At 47.8% G+C, this 26,083-nt stretch overlaps 1 protein-coding gene across 3 annotated transcripts in view; it reads left to right on the top strand.

Annotated features, from left to right (window-relative positions):
* The window catches only part of LOC114021050 (zinc finger protein 3 homolog), a 60,915-nt gene that overhangs the window by 5,018 nt on the left and 29,814 nt on the right, over positions 1-26,083 (top strand). The window contains exons 1-2 of one of the 3 annotated variants that reach the window (XM_037882107.1): positions 3,756-3,874; positions 8,621-8,761. In XM_037882107.1, coding sequence (XP_037738035.1) covers positions 8,749-8,761 — 13 coding nt within the window. In that variant the 5' untranslated portion in view covers positions 3,756-3,874; positions 8,621-8,748. Of the gene's footprint in view, positions 1-3,755; positions 3,875-5,012; positions 5,034-8,620; positions 8,762-26,083 lie in introns of those variants that run through there. The other 2 variants (XM_037882110.2, XM_037882109.2) reach the window with 2 other exon arrangements.

Genomic DNA, 26,083 nt, shown 5'->3' with positions numbered 1-26,083 from the left:
GGAGTGGCAAGGTGCTTGGTAAGGAAAGTTTGGATGAGCCTAGGCAGCCTTGTGAGCTGATGGCTGTGTCTAGTCAGCAGGGTGGGAAGGCGAGGAGAGTGGAAGATGAGAGTCCCTGGACCTTACCTGTTAGCTGGGTGGAGAATTGTGACAGTGAAGGAAACGTGCCTGTGTGTCAGGGGTATTGACTTGCCTATGGAGGGAGCTACCCTGATCTCCAAGCGGTTGTCTGTGACCAGCCTTGTGTGCTGGGACAAGGGGAATGAGATCCCAAGCTGTGTGTCTGGGAAAGGAGAAAGTGTGTCCGGCTCTTTGTCTGTGGAGCAGACAGAAGGGGCCTTGCAGCCTGTGATGGTTGAGGGTCGTGCAGTTGTCTCAGAGCTGGTTCTGGATTCAGCTAAAGCCCAGGAAGGGAAGGGTCCTAAGTTTGGGTCTGCTCGGGAGAATGGCCCTGTAACTAGGTCGCATCCAGTTAGTGTCTATGTAAAATCCCAGAGACCAGACAATTCTGGTGCTTGTGTTTTGCCTGTTGCTAGTGTGTTGTTGGGAAAGGGTGCAGCAACTCTGTCTAATCAGGGTGAGATCCTAGCCAGGGCACAAGGAGAGCATGAAGGTGATGTGATTGTGTTACCTATGGAGGACGTGGAAACCTGTAGCAAGAAGGAAAAGATTCCTGAACTTGTGTGCGGCAAAGGGAAGGAGAATGCTTCTGACCTTTTATCTAGGAAGTCTGTCTGTTTGCCTGAAAGGGGATTGTGTAGGAATCCGCCGGATGGGCCAGAGGTAATTCTGGATGTAAGGGAGACCCAGAAAGAGTCTGTTGTTGCTCAGGAACGTGTTCCTCTAGAGCAAGCCCTAGGTAAAGAGGGTAAGAGCAGAATTTCTGGGAGGGGTGAATTGTTGCATAGAAAAGCCCTAGGGAAAGGAATCCTCATGGAGTCTTTGCAAGCAGTTTACTGCCACTGAAGGGTGTGAAAGTGATTTCATAGAATCATAGAATATCAGGGTTGGAAGGGACCTCAGGAGGTCATCTAGTCCAACCCCCTGCTCAAAGCAGGACCAATCCCCAATTTTTGCCCCAGATCCCTAAATGGCACCCTCAAGGATTGAACTCACAACCCTGGGTTTAGCAGGCCAATGCTCAAACCACTGAGCTATCCCTCCCCCAGTGTGGAGAGCTTTGAGAAGGTCTCAGATGGAGTGAAAGCTGTTAAGAAAGTTAAACAGTCCTATAACCAAGTGGCTGTGTTTGGCCAGCTTGTTGGGGAGAAGACCCAATCCCAGTTTGACCCCCTGGGGTTTTGGGGTGGCCAAAGGGCACGGGCCGCATAAACCTTCCCACATGCGGCCTGCGAGTGCTATCGACCACCCCCGACCTAAGGGAGGGCGTGAAACTGGAAGGGCCTGGTGTAACTCCTACCAAGGAATGGCAGAGACGCTGGGGCATCCATGGGAACGTTGGTGGCTTCGAACTTCCCCAGGTCACCGGCTAAAGTGACCCCGCTCAGTTCAATCTCGAAGGGGGGAGAGATGTGACGAAGTGGGACTGTTCTTAATGTTTCCTCCGAATATTGTGGGGGTGCCTCAGTTTCCCCTATGCAGTTCTTAAGTATCTAGGTGGTGGGGTAAGGGTGTATGATCACTGCAGAGCCCTAGAGGGCAGGTGTGTATAGGGGTCTGGACACAGAGAATGGCCGACACCCTGTTTCCTGGCAACTGATGGCCTGGGCCCTTCCCCCCTGCAAGGTGAGAGCTAGAGGGTTGGAGAACAAAGGAATCAGGTGACCTCCTGGCCCGGGAAAGGAACAAAGCCGAGAGGAGGAGGGGCTGGAGGGAGTTTCAGTTTGGGGCTGGCTAGGACATGGAGTGAAGTGCAGACGTGGTTGTCTGGCTCACTGCCCCCCAAAATGGACCCAGCTGAGGGGTCCTGTTCTCTGCACCTACAAGCTCAGTGTTAGACCATGTTCCTGTCGTCTAATAAACCTCTGTTTTACTGGCTGGCTGAGAGTCACGTCTGACTGCGAAGTTGGGGTGCAGGACCCTCTGGCTTCCCCAGGAGCCCCGCCTAAGCGGACTCGCTGTGGGAAGCGCACGGAGGGGCAGAGGATGCTGAATGCTCTGAGGTCAGACCCAGGAAGGTGGAAGCTGGGTGAGCTGTGTGCCCTGCGGACAGGCTGCTCACCGGAAGGCGACTGCCCCAGAGTCCTGACTGGCTTCATGGGGAGCAGTTCCAGAGCATCGCCCATTGGACTCCGTGACAGAGTTCAATCCCTGAGGGGGCCATTTACGGATCAGGGCAAAAATTGGGGATTGGTCCTGCTTTGAGCAGGGGGTTGGACTAGATGACCTCCTGAGGTCCCTTCCAACCCTGATATTCTATGTTTCCAATTTAGGTAACAAGGGATCCATTAGGTAACAATGGCTATATTAAATAAAATTGGAGATAGAGTCAGCTTGTTCAACCCCACTCCTTATTAAAATGGACTCAGTACTTTTATCACCCACTCAAACCCCAGCAGTGTAATTATCATATAGGTCCCTTAGAATTTCTATAAAGTGTTCATCAATCCCAAATCTCTTCAGGCTGGACATGATATGCCCATGTCCCACCTTAGCCAAACCAACAAATACTATAGCTAATTCATCTCCACTCCACTTTGCTCCCCTTATTAAATTATCTAAAATTGAAATATTTTCTTCGCATCCTGGAGCGCCCTTTTTGCTTGTTGCAAATTTTAACTGTAATCGTCAATCTTTTAGCTAAAATACTCGTATGCATCCTTCTCCACACAGGTCCTATTGTTCACGGTTTCCATGAGGATAGTTTCATGAATTCTTTCTCCTTTTGCACTTTTGGGATTAAAATAGTTCTATTTTCTTTAAAAAAATATCTGGGAGTTGCCATTTAGAAACCATATATTAAAAATCTTAGTGCGAATTAAAGTGTCTAAGTTAAAAATATCCCATAAATCATTCGCTGTAACCTTACCGGGCCTGGGGCACTATCTTTAGGAAAGGTTTCAGAGGAGCAGCCCTGTTAGTCTGTATTCGCAAAAAGAACAGGCGGACTTGTGGCACCTTGGAGACTAACCCATTTATTTGAGCATAAGCTTTCGTGAGCTACGGCATCCGGTGAAGTGCGCGGTAGCTCACGAAAGCTTACGCTCAAATAAATGGGTTAGTCTGCAAGGTGCCACAAGTCCGCCTGCTCTTTAAGAAACACTCTCAGGGCCTCCCTCACTTCATCCACCAAAATCGGACTCAACAATAAATCATTAACCGAGTCTGTGCAGATGGGACCCTCCCCCCGCCCCAGGGACCCGCCCTTCACCGTCGGCCGCCACCCGCAGCAGCGCCGGGGCGCGATTCTCCCTCGGGCCGGGGACTGATCAGCACAACCCCGCCCCGGGCCCCACGGGCTGGGGCCGCCTGCGGGTGCCAGCAGGGTTCCAAGCTGCGCCGCGGAGCCCAACGGCTCCAGCCCAACGGCCGCAGCGCGCGCCCGGGACAGCCTCGCGGAAAGGCGCCGGGGACTGACCCAGCGGCGGCACTACCGCGAAGGCAGCGGCTCCGGCCCCGCCCAGGTGCGCGCTCCGCCCGGAAGCAGATCCCCGGGGGCCGCGAGGCGCGGCCTCTATCCTGCCCGCCCGTCGCATGCGGCCCCTCCTCCCATAGAAGGCCGAGCTTGAGAGAGAGAACTACGCTTCCCAGTGCGCATCGGGAGGGGGCGCGTAGGCAGACGGCGCATTTCCGCTTCCCGCAGTACGGGGCGCGCGCGTTGCCTGAGCAACTGACTCGTCACTTCCGCTCTGAGAGGAGCCAGGAATTACAATTCCCAGCCTGCCCCGGGGCTCTTCCGCCCTCTCGAGCCCAGGTAAGGAAGGGTCTCGGGATCAGCCTGGACCCCCCCCCCCCCCCCCCGCCGCCATAACCTCGCGTCTCCTTCTGCCCCCACCGCCCCCAGTCCCGGCCGGCGCCCGGCTCTGCGCCCCTCGCCCTCCCGCGGCCGGCGCCTGGCCCTCAGGCTGCTAACGCGAACTCTCGTGTCCCGAGATCTCCGGGCCGGGCCCTGCTGCTCCCAGGGGTCTTGGGCCGGGCCCCTAGGAGCGCCCCCCGCGTCCCACCTCCGCCCCGCCCAGCCTCTGGCAGTCGGAGCGGTGGGGGGTCTCCTGCCTAGGAACGGCCCCCGCGGCCAGTGCCCGGGCTGCAGCCTCTGGCAGTCGGAGGGGTGGGGGGTCTCCTGCCGAAGGGGCGAGCCCAGGGGCTGGTGGCGGGCAGCGGTTCACTTGCAGACCCCAAGTTTCCGCTCTGGAAATCGCCGCGTGTCACAGCGCGCTCTGGCTGAACGCGGCTGGTGTCTTTCTCCTTTTTATCATATAATTATAAAATACGCCCACGGGAAGGCGAACACTGCACTTACGTTTCAGTATACGGTGTACAGAGCAGTATGTACAAGTCATTGTCTGTATGGACATTTAGTTTATACTGACTTCCCTAGTGCTTTTTATGTAGCCCGGGGTTCTCAAACTGGGGGTTGGGATCGCTCAGGGCATCACAAGGTTCTTACAAGGGGAGGGGGGTCGCGAGCTGTCAGCCTCCACCCCAAACCCTGCTTTGCCGCCAGCATTTATAATGGTGTTAAAGATATAAAAAGTGCTTTTAATTTATAAGAAGGGGTCCTACTCAGAGGCTTTCCATGTGAAAGGGGTCACCAGTACAAAAATTTGAGAACCACTGATGTAGCCTGTTGTAAAACTAGACAATTATCTAGATGAGTTGACATACCCCTTGGAAGACCTCTGCGTACTCCCAGGTGTATATATACCCCTGGTTGAGAACCACTCATGTAGGGGAACCCAGGCCCACTGCCCATACCGGCTTCCAACCCAATACCCTGGGAGGCTGGTTCGGTTTTGCTTACCTTGCATCAGCCCCAAGTCAGCTTCTCTGGGTCACCACGTCCGACCCATGGGCAGGAGTCAGAGAAAGGAAGTCTCCTTTCAGGTGTAAAAGCAGCAATGGCTCCATGAATGGTCAGTACTGATGGAGCAATTATCGACACTTTCTCTATTCTCCTTTTCAGAGTTTGCCCCATTTTCTCTTTAATTCTCCAATGTTAATTTAACAATCTCAGATTTGGGATATTTTCCCACCTGTTTGACCTGCAGCAAACTTTCTTTCTTTCTTTGGGAAATTGTCCTGAATCATTCCCCAAACGAGAAGGGGCTTAATGGGTGCAGCTTGTAGAACCCTGAGACACAGCTGCCTCTGGGGTGGGATGGGGTGGCCATTTTCTGCCAGCAACAAGACAAGGAAGGGGATGGGAGGAAAAGTCCCCGGTGGAGACTGTCCAGCCCAAGGTTACACAGTCCAGGTTACTGCTACTCCCAACTGCCCAACACAGCTCCCCCCAGGTGCCAGTCACCTGCCTGCCCCTGCTGCTGCCTCCTCCCTACCGCCAGGGAGTTTTCCTGCTCCATATTACCCTCACGTACCCTCTTAAAGCACCTCCCCAAAGGGCTCCCTGCTCCCCATGTGAATGGTGTGAGTGGGGGGAAAATTATTACTGTCTGTTTATTGAACTTCCGTATACAATCCAGTCAAACTGTCCAACTACTTTCACTTACTTAATATAAATTCTCTTCAGATCCACTGTGTGTTTTTCTCATTCTCAAATGTTTCTTTTTAGACCTATTTCTTCCCCAATTCTGAAAGGTTGATATAAAATATCCTGTGTGCAGTGCTGTAGTAGCCATGGTGATCCAGGATATTAGAGGCTGCTCCCTTGGTTTATATACAAATGTTTGGTGGTATTCTTCATCCCATTCCTTATGAATCCTAACATGTTAACTTTTTTGCTGGCAGCTATGCATTAAGTGGACCTTTTCATTGATCTGTCTACAGCAACATGCAGATCCCTTTCCTGAGTTGTGTAGCCTAGAATATGTTGTGCTGACATTGCTAGGTGTAATGCATGTTCAGTAGGGGTTTCTCCTCTCTTCCTCATTTGTATTTCCTCTCCCTACTAATGTTGGGGTGTGCTCCTGTAGGTTAGTGTATTATTGATCTTATCTTGGTGTCATATATGTCAATACGTTGCCATGGCACTCCTGTGGTCAGACGTCTGTGGATGTTCTATCCGAAAGCCGGTGTTAGCTTGTGTTCCTCTGGTCGGCTGGTGTCTTTACGGATGAAATTCCCCCTTAGACACTCTATTTCCAGTTCCCCGAACCTTAGGGCTGACCCTTAGGCCATTTATGCCAGAGTTCATAGATCTCAAGCCTTATGCTAACTGCTGATGCCAGTGTCCTACAGGAGACAGGCCTGTGGGTTCCTTGCATTACTGCTGCATAAAATAAATGCTAAAGCTAGCTATATGGGCTACAGGTGATAGTTAATTTACCACGCAATAATGTTTATAAGTAGCTCTAGTTTCTCTCTCCAATGTGCATTACTTTGTATTTAGAAAGAGAAGATGGATGAGGTAGTATCTTTTATTGGATCCACTTCAATTGGTGAGAGAGATACATTTCTGAGTTACACACAGATCTCTTCTTCCGGAGAATATCCTAAAATCTTGCCCTCCTTTCTCTCTAGTTATCTATTTCTAATTTAATATTCCCTGAGATTTTTTCCGTGTCTCATTAATAATAAATTAACATAAAATATCCTCAGATTTTGACCTTTTCTCAAATTTTTGAATATATTTAGAAAAGGTTTCCATTTTCTCTCAATTTGTCAAATAACAGTATGAAATTCACTCTCACTTTACCTCTTTACCTACTATTGACTATCGATATAAAATTCTTCACATTTTTTCCACTTTCTGCTCTACTTTGTGAAAATTGATCCAAAATTCTCCAGATTTCCACCCTTTTCTCTTTAATGACTTAACATAGACATCAGCTGTCAGATATTGTCATTTTCCATGTAATTATTAAATGTCTGCTAAAAAGCCTCTCATGTTTGGAGACGTTCTGAGGTTTAGTTGCAGCGAGTTCTCCTATTTTGGAGGGAATTTGTTGCCTTAGTCCAGGGGTGGGGAACTTTTTGTCCTGAGGGCCACATCTGGGTGGGGAATTTGCATGCAGGGCAGGGGGTTGGGGTGCGGGAGGGAGTGCAGGGGGTGGGAGGGGGTGCGGAGTGCAGGAATGGGCTCAGAGCAAGGGGTTGGGACAGTGGAGGGGCTTGGGGCATATGAGGGGCCTCAGGGAACGGGGTTGGGGTGCACAAGGGGGCTTAGGGCACGGGGTTGGGATGCAGGAGGGGTTCAGGCTCCGGCCCGGTGCCGCTTACCTGGAGTGGATCCGGCTGGCAGCGGCGCGCATTGGGGCCAGAGCAGGCCCCTTGCACCACTCCAGGAAGCGGCCGACACCACATCTCTGGGGGAGGGGTGGCAGAGGGCTCCACATGCGTTGTCCTTGCTTTGCCTCCAGGCACCTCCCCCAAAGCTCCCATTGGCTGCGGTTCCCTGTTCCCGGCCAATGGGAGCTGTGGGGGGTGGTGCCTGGAGCCCCCTGCCTCTCCCCTCCCCCGCCCACCAGGGGTTGCAGGGATGTGGTGCTGGCTGCTTTGGGAGCAGTGTGGGGCCCACGGCGCCACAGGGGTGGCAATCCTGTGGGCCGGATCCAAAGCCCTGAGGGACCGGATCTGGCCCACATGCTGTAATTTGCCCACCCCTTCTTAGTCATTCTCCATCCTGGCGGTTGCAGGGAGTTAAATGGTTAACTTTCTCCTCTCATTTGAGACTCATTTCTTTCCCCCTTTATCTTCGTTACAGTGTTTGCTGATGAAAGTGACTTGTCCCATATTTAATATACACCAAAGCCAGAGGCCTCCCCCTGTTTGGGGGAATGGGGTTTCCCAGCTGCTTACAGAACAGTTGGCTGGACCCTTTTCTTTTCCTCAGTGGGCACAGGACGATGGCTCAGTCTGTGCCTGGCTTCTTGTTGTCCAGGCTGTACCCAGAGTGGCTGAGAATCTCCATGCTACTGTATTAGCCTCTCACTTTCCCCTCATCATGTTCACCAGCAGTATCCCAAACCCCCATGACAAATGGTCTCCATGACGGGTTGCTTCGCCCAGCGCTGAGATGTAGTCGTCTCGGGAGTAGGTACCTATTGGCCATTATCTGCCAGTCACTGAGCATGGAAATGTCTTAAAAAATTTGGCTCCTCCATGCCATCCATTTTCCTGTTAAAGAAGCCTCGCCCAGGGCTCCCCCCACCCCGTGTGAACGGCTGGGAGGCGCAGCTGATAACTCCCTATCCATTTATCAAATACTGATATGAAATCACGACAGACTTTGCTTCTCTCCCCATTTTTAAAACTGGAGGAATTTCAGGTTTTGGAGGGAAAACTTGCTGTTCTCAGAAGAAGAGGAGGGAATGAGGGAGGAGGAAAGGACTCTGGCCTCATCCCTCCTGAGCCATGTTTCTGGTCTCACTGAGACCAGTGTTAATCAAGAGAGACTTCAAGGAAGAACATGGAGTGACTCCAGATTAACATGGGGGCAAATAAAATCAGGATATGTCCCTGGGGGGTGGGGGTTTCATTTGTTCTAAAGGAGCGGGAGGGGGGGAAGATCCCTCTGTCTGACTGTGTCTCTCTCTTGTCTCAGGATATTGGGGTTGAGCTTCCTGGGTCAGACACTGCTGCCTGCATTGTGATCTGGGAGCCCAGACTGAGCAGCTGCTGCTCCCCCGGTGGGGTCTGGGCTTGGAAGTGACTTGGAGTGAAGCTTCCTCTATGCCCAGGCAAGGTGAGAACTTTCTCCAGCTGTAATTAGCTCCATGGGCCAGCCCTAGGCTCTGCCCACACCAACATCTAAAGCAGAGACTTCAGGTGATTGATAAGAGACCTCAGGGAACCTGCTGGGGATGGGTATGAAAGTGAGTGTGCACAAACAGCCCCTCCTCACCCCACATCTCTCCTCCCCTTAGCAATTGCAGGAGCCAATCCAGCCACAGAAGAGCGAACACCCAGGAATGGCTGTCTGCCTGTCTGCCAGAGGGGGCAGGACAGGAGATTGGAAACACAAGGAGAAAAAGACAGAGATTGATAGGGGCAGTGGGAGAAATAATTGGGGAGAGAGATTCCCAGATCTCTAACTTTCCCACACACACTTACTGCAGCATCCCTGGGCAGATTCACTTTCCAGTGAACAAGGTGAAATGCAGGGAGAGGAAAAGCCAACTCCTGACTCTGCCTGTGCCCCCGGCTGTGGAAGTGTGCTGCCCTGGGGACAATGTCAGGGGAAATCCCCCAAAGTTACTCCTTTTGTTCTGCTCTTGTCTTGTATTTGGTTCCCAGACTTTGTTACTGGTAGGATTTCAAAATGTCTGTTGTTTAGTGCTGGTGGGATGGGCCAGGTCAGTAAAATGACCAAACATTTCCTCAGAATAGAATCTGAGAACTGTAGGGCTGAAATGAACCATGAGATGATTTAGTCCAGCCCCCAACACTGAGGTGTTTGTCCAACCAGTCCTTAAAAACCTTCAGTGGTGGCGATTCCACAACCTCCCTTGGTAACCTATTCCAGTACTGAACTAGCCTTTGTCAGAACTGAGTCACATGGCTGGCTTAGATTCAATTTGTGATTCACTATAACCTCCAGATCCTTTTGAGTAGTACTGCCCCCTAGCCAGTTAGCCCCTATTTTGTAGTCGTGCATTGGATTTTCCTTCCCTAAAATGTAGTACTTTGCACTTGCCTTTATTGAATTTCATCTTGTTCATTCAGATCAATTCTTTAATTTATAAAGGTCATTTTGAATTCTAATCCTGTTCTCCAACATGTTTACAACTCTCCCAGTTTGGTGTCATCTGAAAATTTAATAAGCACACTTTCCACTCCATTATCCAAGTCATTAAGGAAGATATTGAGTAGTAGCAGATCGAGGATTGGTTCCTGTGGGACCATGTTAGATACAGCCTCCCAGTTTGTCAGTGAACCATTTATGATTACTCTTTGAGTACAGACTTTCAAGTACATCACATTTTCTTAGTTTGCTGATGAGAATGTCATGGGGTCTTCTGTCAAAAGCCTTACTAAAATCGAGATATGTCTACAGTGTCTCCTGTATCCATAAAGGCCAGTACCTCTCTTAAAGCAGGAAATTAGATTGGTTTGTCATGATTTGTGTTCGATAATATATGCTGGCTATAAAACTTATCACTTTACTATCCTCGGTGCTTAAACATTGATTAATACATTTTTCTTTCTAGGTATCTAAATTAGGCTTGACTGGTCTTTATTCCCCAGATCTTCATTGCTTCCCTTTTTGAAGACAGGTATTGTTTTTCCTTCTCCAGTCTTGTAGCACCTCACCATCCTCCCGCAGTTGTCAGAGATAATTGTTAACTGTTCCAACATTGCTTCAGCTAATTCGTTAGGTACCCCAGGATGAATTGCATTAGGCCCTGCTGACTTAAATATATTTAACTTATGTACATATTTTTTCAACCTCTCATTTCTCCATTGTGGTTTTTGTTCCTTCTCTCTCTTGATCAAAAATAATTAAGTATCTGGTCACAATTACATTTTTTTAGTGAATGTAAAAAGGCATTAAACACCTTCGTCTTGTTGATGTCATCTATTATTAGCTCTTCTTTTTCTCTGGTAAGTAGAAGACCTACACTTTCCTTCCCCGGTCTCTTGCTCCTAATATATTTATAGAACCCATATCTTATTGCCTTTTTTTTTTGTCACTTCCAAGGTGAAACTCATTTTGTGAGTTAATCTTTCCGATTTTGTCCCCACATGCTTGTGCAATTTTTTTGTACTCCTCCATAGAAATTGGTCCATGATTCCACTTTTTATAGGATTCCTTTTTATTTTCTGGTCATGAAAGAACTTATGGTAGGGCCATATTGGCCACCTACTCTTCTTTCCTTCACATTGTGATCCTTTGCTGCTGCTCCTTTAATATTGTCTCTGAGGAAATGCCAGCCAGCTCTCCGGAACTCGTTTCTCCCTCTGAGCTTTTATTCCCATGGGACCTCACCTACCAGTTCTCCGCATTGGTTGAAGTCTGCCTTTTGGACGTCCATTGTCCTTATTCTGCTGCTCTCATGCCTGCCTTCTCATAGAACCGTGACATCGATCGTTTTCTCATCACTTTTACCCACATTGCTTTCTGCCTTCAGTTTCCTAACTCGTTCCTTCATCCTCCAGTTACTGCTTCCATCCTCTCAAAGAAAACAGGTGTCCCCTGTACATTCCAGGAACTTATTGGACACTTTGCGTTTGCTTGAATTCCTTTTCTAACATATCTGGGTAGATAAAGCCCCCCCTCCTCCATCACTGTTTTGAATTGTTCTGTTCATCCATGTGCAGGGAAAGATCCTGGGGGGAATTGTGCTGTGAAGTTATTTCCTGTTCTGACATGTTCCCAATTGCCCTTTTTGCCTTAACAGGCTGCAGCGTAACATCCATGTTTTGCTCCAGCTCATTCTGTCCTTCCAGGGACCAGGGAAGGGAAATGGCTGCAGTGGAGCCATTTGAGGTAGGGATTATCAGGGAGTTGCTGGTGCGTTCTCTTTGGAGGGAGAAGAGCAGTAAATACAGAGGAGGTGGGCACTTCGGAGGGGGCTAGTCTGGAAGTGGGAGGGGTCAGGAAATACAGAGTGGAGAAGGGGAGGGGGCCAGGCTGTGATAAACCTGCTAAGCTTTGTTTACCGTGATGCCTAGATCTCAGCAACAGACCCCTATAATTTGTGGGTGGGAATTCCCTAATTAGTCATGCAGGAAACAACCGCCCACCTCCCCAGACTGGGCTAGGGAAACTTACCAGACTTCAATACTAGCCAGCGGCTGCTGTGAGATATAAAGGGGCACCTACCAGTGAGGCCTAGGGAATATACCCCATCCCCTCCTATCCAGCTGCTGGCAATGAGGAGGGTGTTGCAATTTGCATCAGGGGGTTGTCCCTGGACCCTGCTGGGGGCTCCATCTCCTGTATCAGCCTCTGGCTCGTAGGTGAGTGATGAATGTGAAGACTCCTTCCCCCTCTCTCTGCTGGGAGGAGTGGGGGTGCTCTTTTTCCTCCCTTCCCTTTGATGCTTTCTGGCTGCTGTCATGTGATGGGGTGTGGGTGGAACTATGCTGCCTGCCTCCCACAGCTTCCAAGTGATTGGCCCTCCTCCCCTGTGAGTAGTGGGGTTGTCAGTAGGCAGCAGGTACTGAGTGAGGGGCTGTTGCTCTTTCAGGGGCCAATGGCTTTCGAGGAGGTGGCTGTGTATTTCACCGAAGAAGAATGGGCTCTGCTGGACCCCGCTCAGAGAGCCCTCTACAGAGACGTCATGCAGGAGAACTATGAGAATGTGACCTCGCTGGGTAAGGATTCCTGTCCTCTCGGTTATTAGAATGGGAAAGAAGAGCTAAGGTTCACAACACCCTCAATGCAACCTCAAATTGTGCCCTGTTTCAGCAACACTCCAACAGGCCAATGACACTTATACTAGCACTTTGCCCTCCCCTGCTACAGAACACTTTGGAAACAGAGGACGGGAGCAGGATAACACAAAGTCCAACACCTTCTCTTTGCAAAGGCAAAACTTGGTTAGGTCCAGTGTAGGGACCAGAAGCTACCTACCCCTGGCCTGCACTCAAACACTGCGCACTGTCCATCTTAGACTTTCAGATTGTCACCACCCCTTGCACTCTGGATTCCTTCACTTACCCTCACTGAGCATTGGAGACCATTAGCACATATGCCAGCAGACTGCTGACAACCCTCGTGGCAAGAACACACCCTTGTGCACCTTCATTGACACAACCTACAACACTTAGCACTGATGTGAGGAATACCTGTTCCTTCAAGATTCACATGCACCTCTCTTCTTATCACAGTCACAGTTCTACCAAGCTGCTCCAACTGTTCCTTCCACTGTTCATGTAAAGCTACAGCTGACACAGTGCGCATAGATGAAGTGCATGGAAATAAGTGGTGGTATTCAAATCTGTTGAACACAACACAAACAATGGCATGTTCTTAGTCTTTCCTTCTATTGATCAGTACATTTTAAGGCCAGGAGATACAGAAGGTCAGACTAGATGACCTAATAGTATCCTACAAGCCATACAGTTTCGAGTTATCATTGAAGTGAGCTGAATACCTTGTGTTTTGATGAAAATATCTTCCAGAAAAGCATCCAATGTTCAGTTGAAGACTTCAAGAGATGGAAAATTTGCCACTTCCCTGGTTAGTTGGTAAACCTTTGCTCCTTCCTTACTGACCTATTCCCAGTCACATTTGCTAGCTCCAGGGTTAGGGAGTAGGAGCAGAGCTTCGTTTTGCAGGTGTGGTGTGTAGTTCTTAATTTGCTGGTTTTCAGATGTACTAACTTTCACCACTCTCCACATGCTGGAGGGGCATGAGGCAGCACTTAACTCTGCTTTAATATAGGTTTATAGAATCATAGGACTGGAAGGGATCTTGAGAGGTCATCTAGTCCAGTGCCCTGCACTCATGGCAGGACTAAGTATTCTCTAGACCAGGGGTCTTAAACTCAATTACCTTAGGGCCAGTGCCAGTCTTCTCATCCTCCCAGCGGGCCAATAATGTCACTCATGCCACCTAGAACCCATCCCCCAAAACTCTACCCCCCACCTGCCTAAGGCTCTGGGAGCGAGTTTGAGTGGGGGAGGAGGTCTAGGGTAGGGGATTGGGGTGCAGGCTCTGGGAGGGAGTTTGGCAGGTGGGAAGGGGGTGGGGGTGTGGTGCTTATCTGGGGCTCCCAAGACAGGGTGGGCCGGGAGGCCTCCACGCGCTGCTGCCCCCAGGCACCACCCGCACAGCTTCCCATTGGCCGCAGGGTCGCTTGGGTTTGGGGCAGCACGCGGAAACATAGCCCTGCCCCGGGGCCGCAGGGAGGGGGCTAGTCTGGAAGTGGGAGGGGTCAGACATGTGGGGTGAGCAGGCAGATGCTGCTCAGCTGCGCTGCGCTGCTGGGGCCCCAGGCTATTTTAAATTGCCTGGGGGAGGCAGGTGGGGCCAAAACTACTGGAGCCCCACAGGCCACATTGGGGAGGTTCGCGGGCCATGAGTTTGAGACCCCTGATCTAGACCATTCCTGACAGGTGTTTGTCTAACCTCCTCTTAAAAATACCCAATGACGGAGATTCTACAATCTCCCTAGGCAATTTGTTCCAGTGCTTAACCACCCTGACACTTAGGAAGTTTTTCCTACTGTCCAACCTAAACCTGCCTTGCTGCAATTTAAACCCATTGCTTCTTGTCCTATCCTCGGAGATTAAGAACAATTTTTCTCCCTCCTCCTTGTAACAATCTTTTATGTACTTAAACTTATGTTCCCTCTCATTCTTCTCTTCTCCAGAAGAAACAAACCCAGTTTTTCAAATCTTCCTTCATAGGTCATGTTTTCTAGACCTTTAATCATTTTTGTTGCTCTGCTCTGGACTTTCTCCAATTTGGTCACATCTTTCCTGAAATGTGGCACCCAGAACTGGACACAATACTGTACTTGAGGCCTAATCAGCGCAGAGTACAGTGGAAGAATTACTTCTCGTGTCTTGCTTACAACAACGTGCTGCCTGGCAGGAGCTCGCAACCCCACCACCCAGAGCACTGGTGGCATAGCGAGCTGAGACTGCAGGGGAGGAGGGACAGCAGGGGGAGGAGCCAGGGGCTAGCCTCCCCGGCTGGGAGCTCAAGGGCTGGGCAGGACGGTCCCGCGGGCTGGTAGTGGCCCGCAGGCTGTAGTTTGCCCACCTCTGTAATAGGGACCATAATGTAATTAAATTTAACATCCGGGGGGGGGTGGGGGGTGGGGTAGGAATATGAAGAACATCATGGTAGCATTTAATTTGAGAAAGGGGAACTACACAAAAGAAAGCTAGTGACATGGAAATTAAAAGGAACGCTCACAAAAGTGAAATGCCTGCAAGCTGCATGGAAACTTATTCAAAACATGGTCAGAGGCTCAAAATAAGTGTACTCCTAAGGGGAAAAAAAACCCCAAACAGTAAGAGGATTAAAACAATATCACCAAGATGAAACAGCAGAGTAAATAAGGCAATTAGAGGCAAAAAGGCATCCTTTAAAAATTGAAAGTCAAACCCTACTGAGGAAAATTCTGCCAAGTCAAGTGTAAAAATATAATTAGGCAGTCCAAAAAAAGACTTTTGAAGAGCAATTAGGAAAAGTCACTGACATGAACACCAATTGTTTGAAGTACATCAGCAGTAGGGAGCCTGCCAGACAATTGGTGGGGCTGCTCGGTGATTGAGGTGCTAAAAAAGTGTCAAAGGAGGTTTTCAAATAGATTGCTAATTTAAACATACGTCACCAGGGCTAGATGGCATTCACCCAATAGTACTGAAGGAACCCGTATATGAAAAGTGCAGAACTACTTACTGCGGTATGTAACCTACCACTTAAATTGGCCTCTATACCAGATGACTTGGGATAGCTAATGTAATACCAATTTATTTTTAAAAGGCTTCAGCAGCAATCCTGGCAACTAGCAACCAGTAAGCCTAACTTTAGTACCAGGGACATTGTGTTCATCTAGGTGTCTGATAATTCTGTGATTTCCTATAGCTTCAACCAATTTGTTGGGGAAGTTGACATGGATTTTGTTAAAGGAAATCATGCTACATCTATTAGAATTCTCGGCGGGGGGGGATCAACAAACTTGTGGACAAGGGTAGTCCTGTAGATATAATGTACTTGGACTTGCAGAACGCCTTTGACAACGTGACCTGTCCCTGAGTTTTACTAAAAATATTTGTGAGGATCTGTGGGTGCCCACACAGTCTGCATCAGGCAGCTGGGTGGAGGGTTAGGAGCTCCAGGGGTCCCCCACCACGGGTCGCGTCAGAGCTGCCGGGGTTCCCGCTGCTTGCGGCAACCAGGAGCTGTGGGGTACTCCATACACTCGCAGCTCTCCACCGCCGCAGACTGAAGTCATGGAGGTCTCGGAAAGTCATGGATTCCGTGACTAAATCATAGCATTACTCGTAAGGAAAGTAAGAAGTCATGGGATAAAAGGGAAGTCATGGATCAGTAACTGGTTAAGAGATAGGAAACAACGGGTAGGAATATATGGTCAGTTTTCACAATGGAGAAAGGTAAATAGTGGGTGCCTAAGGGATCTGTACAGTGTTGTTCAGCAGATTCATAAATGAACTGGAAAAATGTGGAAACGAGGTGGCAAAGTTTGGAGTTGATGCAAAATTACTGAAGATAGTTAAGGCCAAAGCCAACTGATGAGTTACAAAGAGATCTCACAAAACTGGGTGACATGGCAGCAAAATGGCAGATGAACTTCAATGTTGATAAACGCAAAGTAACACATTGGAAAAAAGAAAAGGAGTACTTGTGGCACCTTAGAGACTAACCAATTTATCTGAGCATAAGCTTTCGTGAGCTACAGCTCACTTCATCAAATAAATTGGTTAGTCTCTAAGGTGCCACAAGTGCTCCTTTTCTTTTTGCGAATACAGACTAACACAGCTGTTACTCTGAAACCTGACATTGGAAAAAATATCCCAACTATAAATACAAAATGATGGGGTGTAAATTAGCTGTTACCATTCAAGAAAGCAATCTTGGAATCATTGTGGATAGTTCATTAAAAAAAATAATCCACAAAATGTGCAGTGGCAATCAAAAAAGATAACAGAATATTAGGAACCATTGGGAAAGCAATAGGTGATAAGACAGAAAATATAATGCCACCGTATAAGTCCATGATATGCTACACCTTAAATACTATATGCAGTTCTAGTCAACCTGTCCAAAAAAAAAATATTAGAATTGGAAAAAGTGCAGAGAAGGACAAACACAACCATAAATATATACATGATTGGGGTATGGAATACCATCCATAGGAGGAAAGATTAATAAGACAGTCATCTCTTTTCCAAGATGAACAATGTGGGGATATGATACAGGAATATAAAATGAATGGTGTGGGGAAGTGGATAAGGAAGTGCTATTTACCCCTTTCACATAACACAAGAACCAGGGATCACGTGATGAAATTAATAGGCAGCAAGTTTATAGTAAACAAAAGGAAATACTACTTCACACAGTGAACAGTTATCCTGTGGAACTCATTGCCAGGGGATGTTGTGAAGGCTGTAATTATAACTGGGTTAAAAAAAGTTTGATAAATTCATGGAGGATAGGTCCATCAACTGCTATTAGCCAAGATGGTCAAAAATGCAGTCCCATGCTCTGCCTCTGACTGCCACATGCTGTATGTGGACAACAGCGGATTGATCACTCAATTACCCCCTTCTGTTCATTCCCTCGGAGGCATCTGGTATTGACTACTGTCAGAATACAGTACTGGGATAGACAGACCATTGTTCTGATCCTGTGTGGTTGTTCTTATTAGTTTGGCTTTTGCTGATCTGAAGTTCAAAGTTGTACAATAATTAACTTATTTAATACCACTTTCCCAAAGAGGCAGTATGCTCTGTACACCAGCTGAGATAGATACCAAGTGACTGACTTTAGTCAGGGGATAATCAAAACCATAGTTTGAACCTCAGATGTGTGCAAGAAACTGTTATAAGAACAAGGTGATTTTTGTCAAGAGCTTGTGTTGGAAGGGCTGTATTTCAGGAATCTCTGGAGCAATTAACCCTATCTTTGGACCACTAATCCTGTCCTGCACCCACATGATGAGCAGTATATTTCATGGCAATGTGAGTAAGCATGTAAATTTTAGAGAAATTAGAATAGTTGGCCTTCAAACAAAAAGTAATGCTGAATCCTACATCTAGTGGAGCTGGTGGCCTGCTGTGATAACTTTCCAAATGCTTGGAGGGTGTTGCAATCATGTGCAGCCACCTGAGGCTAGGAGACAGTGTGAGTCTCATTCAGGAGTCCTTGAGACAAAGGAGAGCAGGGAGCATGAGGAGGGGAGAAGATGGAGAGCTGGAGTTTGTGGGGTGCCACAAGGCAGGGAGGGGTGTGGAGGATTAGAGGGAATCAGGGATGGTTGGGTACAGTGGAAGGAGGAGGATGACGGGAGTCAAGGAGAGGAGCTCCTGGGAATTGGTAATGGTGTGAGCTGGGCAAGTGGGGGACTGGGGATGGGGAAAAAGGGGTGGAGGGCCCAGCAGTGGTGCTGCTGTAGAGGGAGGGATGAGTGGGTGGATGATCTGGGTTAGCTGGAAGTGAGAAATACTAGGGTAGAGGGACAGGTGGAATGAAGGGGTTGGGGAGTGGTTACTCTAGGAAGGGTCTGGTGGGGTGGGAAGATTTCAAGAGGACAGATATGGAGCACTCCACTGAGGCTGCTTTTGCGGAAGTCTCTAATGATCTTTCCCTATGCAAAACTCAGAGCCAGTACTCTATCATTCTCCTCCTTGACCTATCAGCTACCTTTGACACCACCGACAATGGTTGTCTTCTTGAAATCTGATCTTCTTTTGTCCTCTCCTGCTTCTCTAATCTCTCCTTCAGTGTGTCCTTGGACAATCCTCATCCCCCCTCCAACTTTCTGTGGGGATTACACAGGCTCTGTCCTTGGTCCACTTCTCTTCTTCCTCTGTACCTTATCACTGGGAATCTCATCCACAAACACAAATTCAGCTACTATCTCTATGCTGGCGACTGACACATCTAACTCTCTGGTCCAGACCTGTCTTTCCTTTCCAAACTGAAATCTTAGCCTGACGCTACTCATGGTCATCTAACTATCAGCTCAAGCTCAAGCTAAAATGGCCAAAACACATGTGACATTATCTAATTAAAATATAATCATGCAAATCGTTATTGCTACCACTGTTATATAATTGCAACCAATCTTATACAAAGTGTCACACGTGGCCGGAAAGGGTTAAGCAGCTTGCAGGTTAAATAACCCAGAGCCAACCTTTAAGGACATGTTAGAAAGTATGCGAATGGTAATTAGGGCCATTCTATGCTAAATAGGCTAGAACTTTGAAATGCAAACCTATATTGTTAGAAGTGATACTAAGTGTGTTTACTTATAGATGCTAGTCATGTAAACAGACAATTCCTGTCGATCACTACAGCTATTGATTCAGAGATCAAAGGGGAATATTAACATTTAGATGAATCTTGGGTGAAATAATGTCATTGTCGATGTGTCTCTTTAAAGTTTGTGATAACTACTTATCCATTAAGCAGTTTCTTATGTTAATCCATGTAGTTAATTACCAGTGCGGTTTAGGAAACAGAAGGTTACATCAAAAGCCTATTGTTTACCCAGGACTGTATGGTCAAGTGGATGCTAGAAAACTGTATAAAAGACCCTTGGGTCCTGATCCTGTCATCTCAGATCTGCTTGAGGTTTCATTCAGGGGAAGCTTAAAACATAAGGATTGAGATCCCAGTCCTAAGCTGGAACTCCCTGAATTTGACAATAACCTATTGACTAAATTATAAAGAACTTTTTGCACTTACATCTCTATGAATGTAGAGATGCTCTATGCTCACCATCTCTATGAATCTGAATTTCAAGATTGTACTCATGTTTGTTTGTATGCTGATCTTTTAACCTATACTCTCTTTAAAAATTTTTTAGTTCAGTTAATAAGAATTGGTTGTAAGTGTGTATTTGGGTAAGATCTGGAATATTCATTAACCTGGGATGTTAGGTGTTAGATTCTTTGGGATTGGTAGAACTTTTTTATATGACGAATAAGATTATCATTAATCCTCACCATATTTGACTTGGGTGTCTAGGTGGAGGCCTGAGGCTGGGTTACTTTAAGGGAACTGTGTTGTTGACTTCTGAGTAACCAGTGAGGTATAATAGAAGCTGTTTTGTGCTGGCCTGGTAAATCTAAGTACTGAATATCCACCATTGCCTGCCCCATTCTTTGCAGTTCACCCTAATTGAGTGACCTCATCTGGCTCCCCTGGGATCCCGGTCACAAACACAGCTCTTCATATTTCCCCCAGGCCATCCCCGACCCCCTTTCTGTATCATTGCAGACGCCACCCTTACTGTAACTCATGTCTGTGCACTGCACATAGGCTGCAACACAGGCCTTTCTTTAGGGCAGGGGTGGCCAGCCTGGGGCTCCACATGCGGCTCTTCAGAGGTTAATATGCAGCTCCTTGTATAGGCACCGACTCCGGGGCTGGAGCTGCAGGTGCCCACTTTCCAATATAACGGGCTGCTCACTGCTCAACCCCTGGCTCTGCCACAGGCCCAAATACACACTCACAGCCAATTCTTTGGAAGTAAACTAACATTTATTTAAAAAAGAAAAAGACTATTGGTTAAAAGATCAGTATACACAAAGACGTGAGTACAGTTTTGCGATCAGTTTTGATGATGAGCTTTGTAGTTGCAAAGAGTTCTTTCAGAATTAGTCCATAGTTTATAGTCCAATGTTCATATCCAAGGTGATCCAGGTAAGACTGGAGATCCAAGCTTCCCCTGCATAAAGCATCAAGCGGATCTGAGATGAAAGTATCAGATCCCAAGAGTTTTTAAATACAGTTTTCTGGCCGCCTCTTGACCATACAGTCCTGGGTGAACAATAGGCCTTTGAAGAAATTTATTTCCTTAACATCACTGGTAACTAACCACATGGATTAACATAAGGTACACCTCTACCCTGAGGTAATGCACCCCAATAGAATATGAATTCAGCTATAACACAGTAAAGCAGCGCTCTGGGGGGCAGGACTCCGCGCTCTGGCAGATCAGCGTGTCAGCATGTCTGGCTCAGACACGCTGCTCTGAGCGGTGGGTTAAGGGTGGCGGGCCAGGGCTGAGGGGTTGGATAAGGGGCAGAGGGTCTCGGGGTGGTCAGGGGACAGCGAGCAGGGGGGGTTGGATTGTTCAGAGGTTCTGGGGGCAGGGCAGTCAGGGGATAGGGAACAGGGTCATTGGATAGGGCGTGGGAGTCCCGGGGGGCCTGTCAGGGGGCGGGGGTGTGGATGTGGTCGGGGCAGTCAGGCGGGTTGGGTATATGGGGTGGGGTCCGGGAGGGGGGTAAGGTCTCTGGAGGGGGCGGTCAGGGGACAAGGAGCGGGGGGGGGTTGGATGGGTCGGGGGTTCTGAGGGGTCAGTCAGGGGGCAGGAAGTGACTATTTACGGAAATGCTCGAGGCCAAAGCAAGTTTGGTATAACATGGTTTCACCTATAACGCGGTAAGATTTTTTTGGCTCCCGAGGACTGCGTTATATCAGGTTAAAGGTGTAGTTTATCAAACTTGAGACATACAGACAATGACATTATTTCACTCAAGATTCATCTAAATGTTAATATTCCCGTTTGATCTCTGACTCTATAGTTATAGTAATAGACAGGAACTGTCCGTTTGCATGGCTAACATCTAACAAGATAAAAGTAAACACATACAATTAGTATCGCCTCTAATTTTCTAACAATACAGGTTTGCATTTCAAAGTTCTAGCCTATCTAACATGGAATGGCCCTAATTACCCTTTCTAACATGTTTCGAAAGGTTGAATCTGGGTCAGTTAGCCTGTGAGCGGCTTAACCCCTGCTGGCCATGTGTCACAGTAGGCCTGACTCCATTTATATGGATACACTAATCAAGAACAGTCCACATGTGAACGAAGCACACTGGATAATGGAAGTCTCAGACTGGGCATTAATGTGTAGTGACTGGGATCCAAGGGAAGCAGAACATGGGAACACAACTGCACTGCACTTTTGGGACACAGGAACTAGTGTACAAACCAACTGGGCTTTAAGTTTGCTGCTATCCAGGACAAAAAGACTGAGACAAGGAGATACAGAGAGAGAGAGAGAGAGAGATGAAATCGAGGAGGCTTTGGAAAAGCTGGGCAGATGACTCTGCCAAAATGAATATAGAATTCAGTTTTGTTCTAGTGGACTGACGAGATCTGTAAATCCTGTGTTCCAGTTGCCAAAGCAATGCAGTCTTGTTCTAAAAAGGCTGTCTTGGGTTGCTGCAAATACATATTGGCTGCAGTACCCCAGAAGAGATGGTGTTTACAAGCAGTCTGAAATCATTTGGACTGACTGAAGTGCCATCATAATACAAGGGATGCTGCCTCTAGCAGGACCTATTTCAGAGAAGTGGAGCTGTGGGGATCACGCTACAAAAGGCAAAGCCTTGGAAGTAGCACATTATGGTTATGACTGCACTGCTTCTGGGAGACATCCTCTCAGCCTGAATCCCCAGACTTGCACTGGCAGCTGTGGGGTGAAGGGGGGGGGGAAGAGAGAGAGAAAGAAGAGACCCGGGCCCACCCAACTGCACTGGGTCCTGGCCCAGAGCCCTAACAGTGGCAGTGTGGTCCACCACTGGGTCAGTGTGGAATCCAGTCGCAACATGCTGACCTTACGTGGGTGGGAGATACCACTCACTCTACCTCCATGGGTCACTTCCTACCGAGTTTCCTGAATCTGCAGTCCGTATGATGTTGGGGTCTCTGGGCTCCTCAGAGCAAGTGACTCCCTGGGACTTTGACTCCAGAGGTTAAGCTGTAGGCAGCAGGTCTCCAGTCTATGTCTAGAGATCTCTGGCTCCTGCAGACAAGGGCTATAACGGTTTCTGGGCTGGAGCCTCCACCAAGTGTCCTTCCTCCTTAGCGATCAGTGCAGACTGAGTTGGGTTGCTGTCCTTTATACTAGCACAGCAGTTGGACCATGCCCAGCATGGTCTGAGGGGCAGGACTTCCTGTGCCCATAATGTGGGATTAATCCTTTCCTGCCTAGTGGGGGTATGCACACCCTGTCACAGGGGTACAGTAGTCTGGAAAGCTTGAGAGCCACTGGTATAGAGGAGTCTAGCTTATTCAGGAGAGCAGAAGCTGGGTAAAAAGGGAGGAGGTGCTGTATTATATGTTAAAATATATATATGCTTGTTCTCGGGTCCAGGAAAGGATGAGAAGCAGACCAGCTGAGTTTTCTAGGTAAAGATAACAGGAATAAAAAATAGGGGCGACCTCATGGTCGGGGTCTACTATAGATCATGAAATCAGGATGAGAAGGTGGATGAGGCATTTCTAAAGCAAGAAATAGAAATATCCAAAACACAAGACCTGGGGTAGTCAAATGGGACTGTAGGGGGGTGGTCACCCCGCTCTGGCTCTGAAGGGGTTAAAACAGGCCTGGGAGAGGGCTGCCCTGGGGAGCCAATAGTAAAAGCAGCCCTGGAGAGGGCTCTGGCTAGGGGAAGAGGAGTGAGAACAGATAGGGGAAGCTGACAATGGAGCTGACCACAGGTGTGGCTGGCTTAATTGGGGCCCAGCTGTCCCTTATAAGAGGGCTGTGGGCTAGAAACTGTAGGAGTCCCATTCTAACCCTGGAGTGGGAAGGGCTAGCTGCCTGGGAGCAAGGTTCCTGAAGCAGAGGAGTGCTGGGGAAGGGCACAGGGAGCTGGGGAGCTCCAGCCTGCAGGCCTTGTTAAAGGCCTAAAAAGGTACTGGAGCTGCGGAGGGGCAGCCTGAGGATAGGCAAAGGCAGCAGGTCCTAACCTCCTTGCCAATGATAAGTGGCCTTTATGGACTGCAGTCTGCCCCAGTAAGTGGGGGCTAGATGATGACTGGCAGTAGCCACTGAGGGAAGGTGGGTTTAGAGGATTGGGTCTCCCCTCCTAGGGGAACCCCCAGAGTGTGGGGGCACTGCCAGGGGGCAGGGCCCCAAGGTAAAAGGGCACTGGGGTCTGGGAGGGACATGGGGGGCCAGTAGCAGGTGAGCGCTCTGAAGGCTGGAAAGAGCTAAATCCTGAGACAACCAGCAGGAGGTTCTGTGCCAGTGAGTCTCGCCTCGCTATAGGGACTTAAAACTACCCCAATATCTGTTGGAAAAGTAATACAGCAAAAAACAAAATGTCTGATAAGTTATTGGAGTGTACTGGGGACAACCTTTTTGCTCAAGAGAGTGGCAGAAGTAACCATGGGGACAGCTATTTCAGACTTCTGTAGGGCTAGAAGGAAGGAGTTGGCAGGAAATCTGAAGGTGGAAGGCAATTTGGGTGAAAGTGAATGTTAGGGGGCTTATTCCTTCACCCACTTACTTCCCTGGTCCTTCTCGCATGAACAGAGATCAACAATACCCGAAGTCCAAAGGTGCAAACAATTTGATGTTTATTGGGGTGAACTTCCAGCAACCATGACTCCAGTTTCCTTCCTTAGTGTCCTCCTTCCCAGCTCTGACACCACAGAGCCTTACACCTGTGTCCCTGTTCCCATTCCTGCCCTTCGCCAAACATAATTCCAATTTCCCCACCCCCGTTCCCTGTTCTCATTTCCCCCACCCACTTCCTGATTAACTGCAGACTATAGTAAAACTTGAGTTCTGCTTAGCTATACCTTAACCAATCATTTTCCTCAAAAAGAAAAGGAGTACTTGTGGCACCTTAGAGACTAGTCTCTAAGGTGCCACAAGTACTCCTTTTCTTTTTGCTAACTAACTAACACGGCTGCTACTCTGAAACCGATCATTTTCCTGAAATTTAAGTAACCAATCCTAACATATTGTAACATGATTGTGTAACCAATTATATCCCACCACCTTAATTAGTTTACACCCAGCAAAATTAATTATACAGCAGACAGGAACAATCACAGAACCAGGCAGAGATTATACAGACAAACAATAGCAAAGTGGGAACTATAATGACAGAACAATACAGAAGTGAGGATTTCACATCCCAGCTATTGATAAATGAGTTCTTGCCAGACAGGATGCTATCAAACGAAGTTTCCTTTTACATCTTCTAGGCACTTCCCTTTCTCTGGGGGCGATAGGCATTATCAGGACATGATTGTATTCCTAACAGCCCAATAGCACCTTCTTTCAAAGTGACTAGTTTGGGATGTGAGGATGTGACCGGTCGCTTCCCAGCTTATGGCTGCTTCTGTTGCTTAGCCAAAGGCCTTAGCCTAAGAACAGGGCCTCAGACTGTCACAGTAAGAGAAGGACCTTACACCGGCAGACAGTGATTTTGATTCTTCCTTTTATACCTCTAACTAGTCAAGTGATAAGAATACACCTAAATTCTTAGAGTCTAGGCCTTTACAGACAGGCCTGAATATCTATATCCTAACAGTGAACATGAAATGATAGCTTTTTTATCCCAAGGAAAGAAAGGAGTGAGAGCAGCAGAATAAGGACTTCTAAAAAGCAGACTTCAACAAACTTAGAGAACTGGTAGGTACAATATTATGGGAAGAAAATCTAAGGGAAAAATGTCTTCAGGAGCCTGGCAGTTTGTCAAGGAGGCAATATCAAACTATCCTGATGTGAGGGAAAGAAAGCACCACATTAGCTCTTTAATGACTTGAAAATCAAAATGGAATCCTACAAAAAGTGGAAACCTGGACAAAAATGTGGTGGAGGAGTATAGAAGGAGAGCACAAGTAAGTAGTGAGAAAATCAGAAAGGCTAAGGCACAAATGAGTTATGCCTAGCAAGCACAGAAAGGTAATAAGAAAAAATTCTATAAATACATTAGGAGCTAGAGAAAGACAAAGGAAGGTGTAGCTCCTCTACTTAGGAGGGTGCAAAAACTAATACCTGAGCTTTCTTGATGTCATAAGTTATTTAATGCCTATTTTACTCCAGCCTTTACTGAAAGGGTAAATTTTGACCATATACTTAACACAATATTAACCGTGAAGGGGAAGGAAGACAAGCCAAAAATAGGGAAAGAACAGGTTAAAGAATATTTAGATAAGTTGAATGTATTCAAGTCATAGGGCCTGATTAAATTCATTTTAGGATCCTTAAGAAACCAGCTGAAGCAATCTTGGAACCATTAGCAATTATCTCTAAGTACTCCTGGGGAAGGGATGAGGTCCCAGAAGCCCAGAGAAGGACACGTATCTTTAGTATGTATCTTTAAAAACAGGAACAAAAAGGACTTAGTGAAGTCAAGACCAGTCAACTCCTACTTCAATACCTGGATAGCTATTGAAACATATTAACCAATCCATATGTAAGCACCTAGAGAATAATAGTGTCAAAAGTTATAGCCAGCATGGATTTGTCAAGAACAAATCATGCCAAGCCAACCTAACTTTGTTCTTTGAATGGGTTATGCTAGGGCTCCCCTCCACCCCCCATCCCCCTCTTGGTTCTTGTCACCCAGGCAGAAGGCCAGAATCCAGGGTGCAGGC

The sequence above is a fragment of the Chelonia mydas genome, chromosome 22 (genome assembly GCF_015237465.2).
Source record: "Chelonia mydas isolate rCheMyd1 chromosome 22, rCheMyd1.pri.v2, whole genome shotgun sequence".
Lineage (NCBI taxonomy): Eukaryota > Metazoa > Chordata > Testudines > Cheloniidae > Chelonia > Chelonia mydas.
Note: the sequence above shows the minus strand (reverse complement) of the source record. Positions and strands in the feature narration are given on the sequence as shown.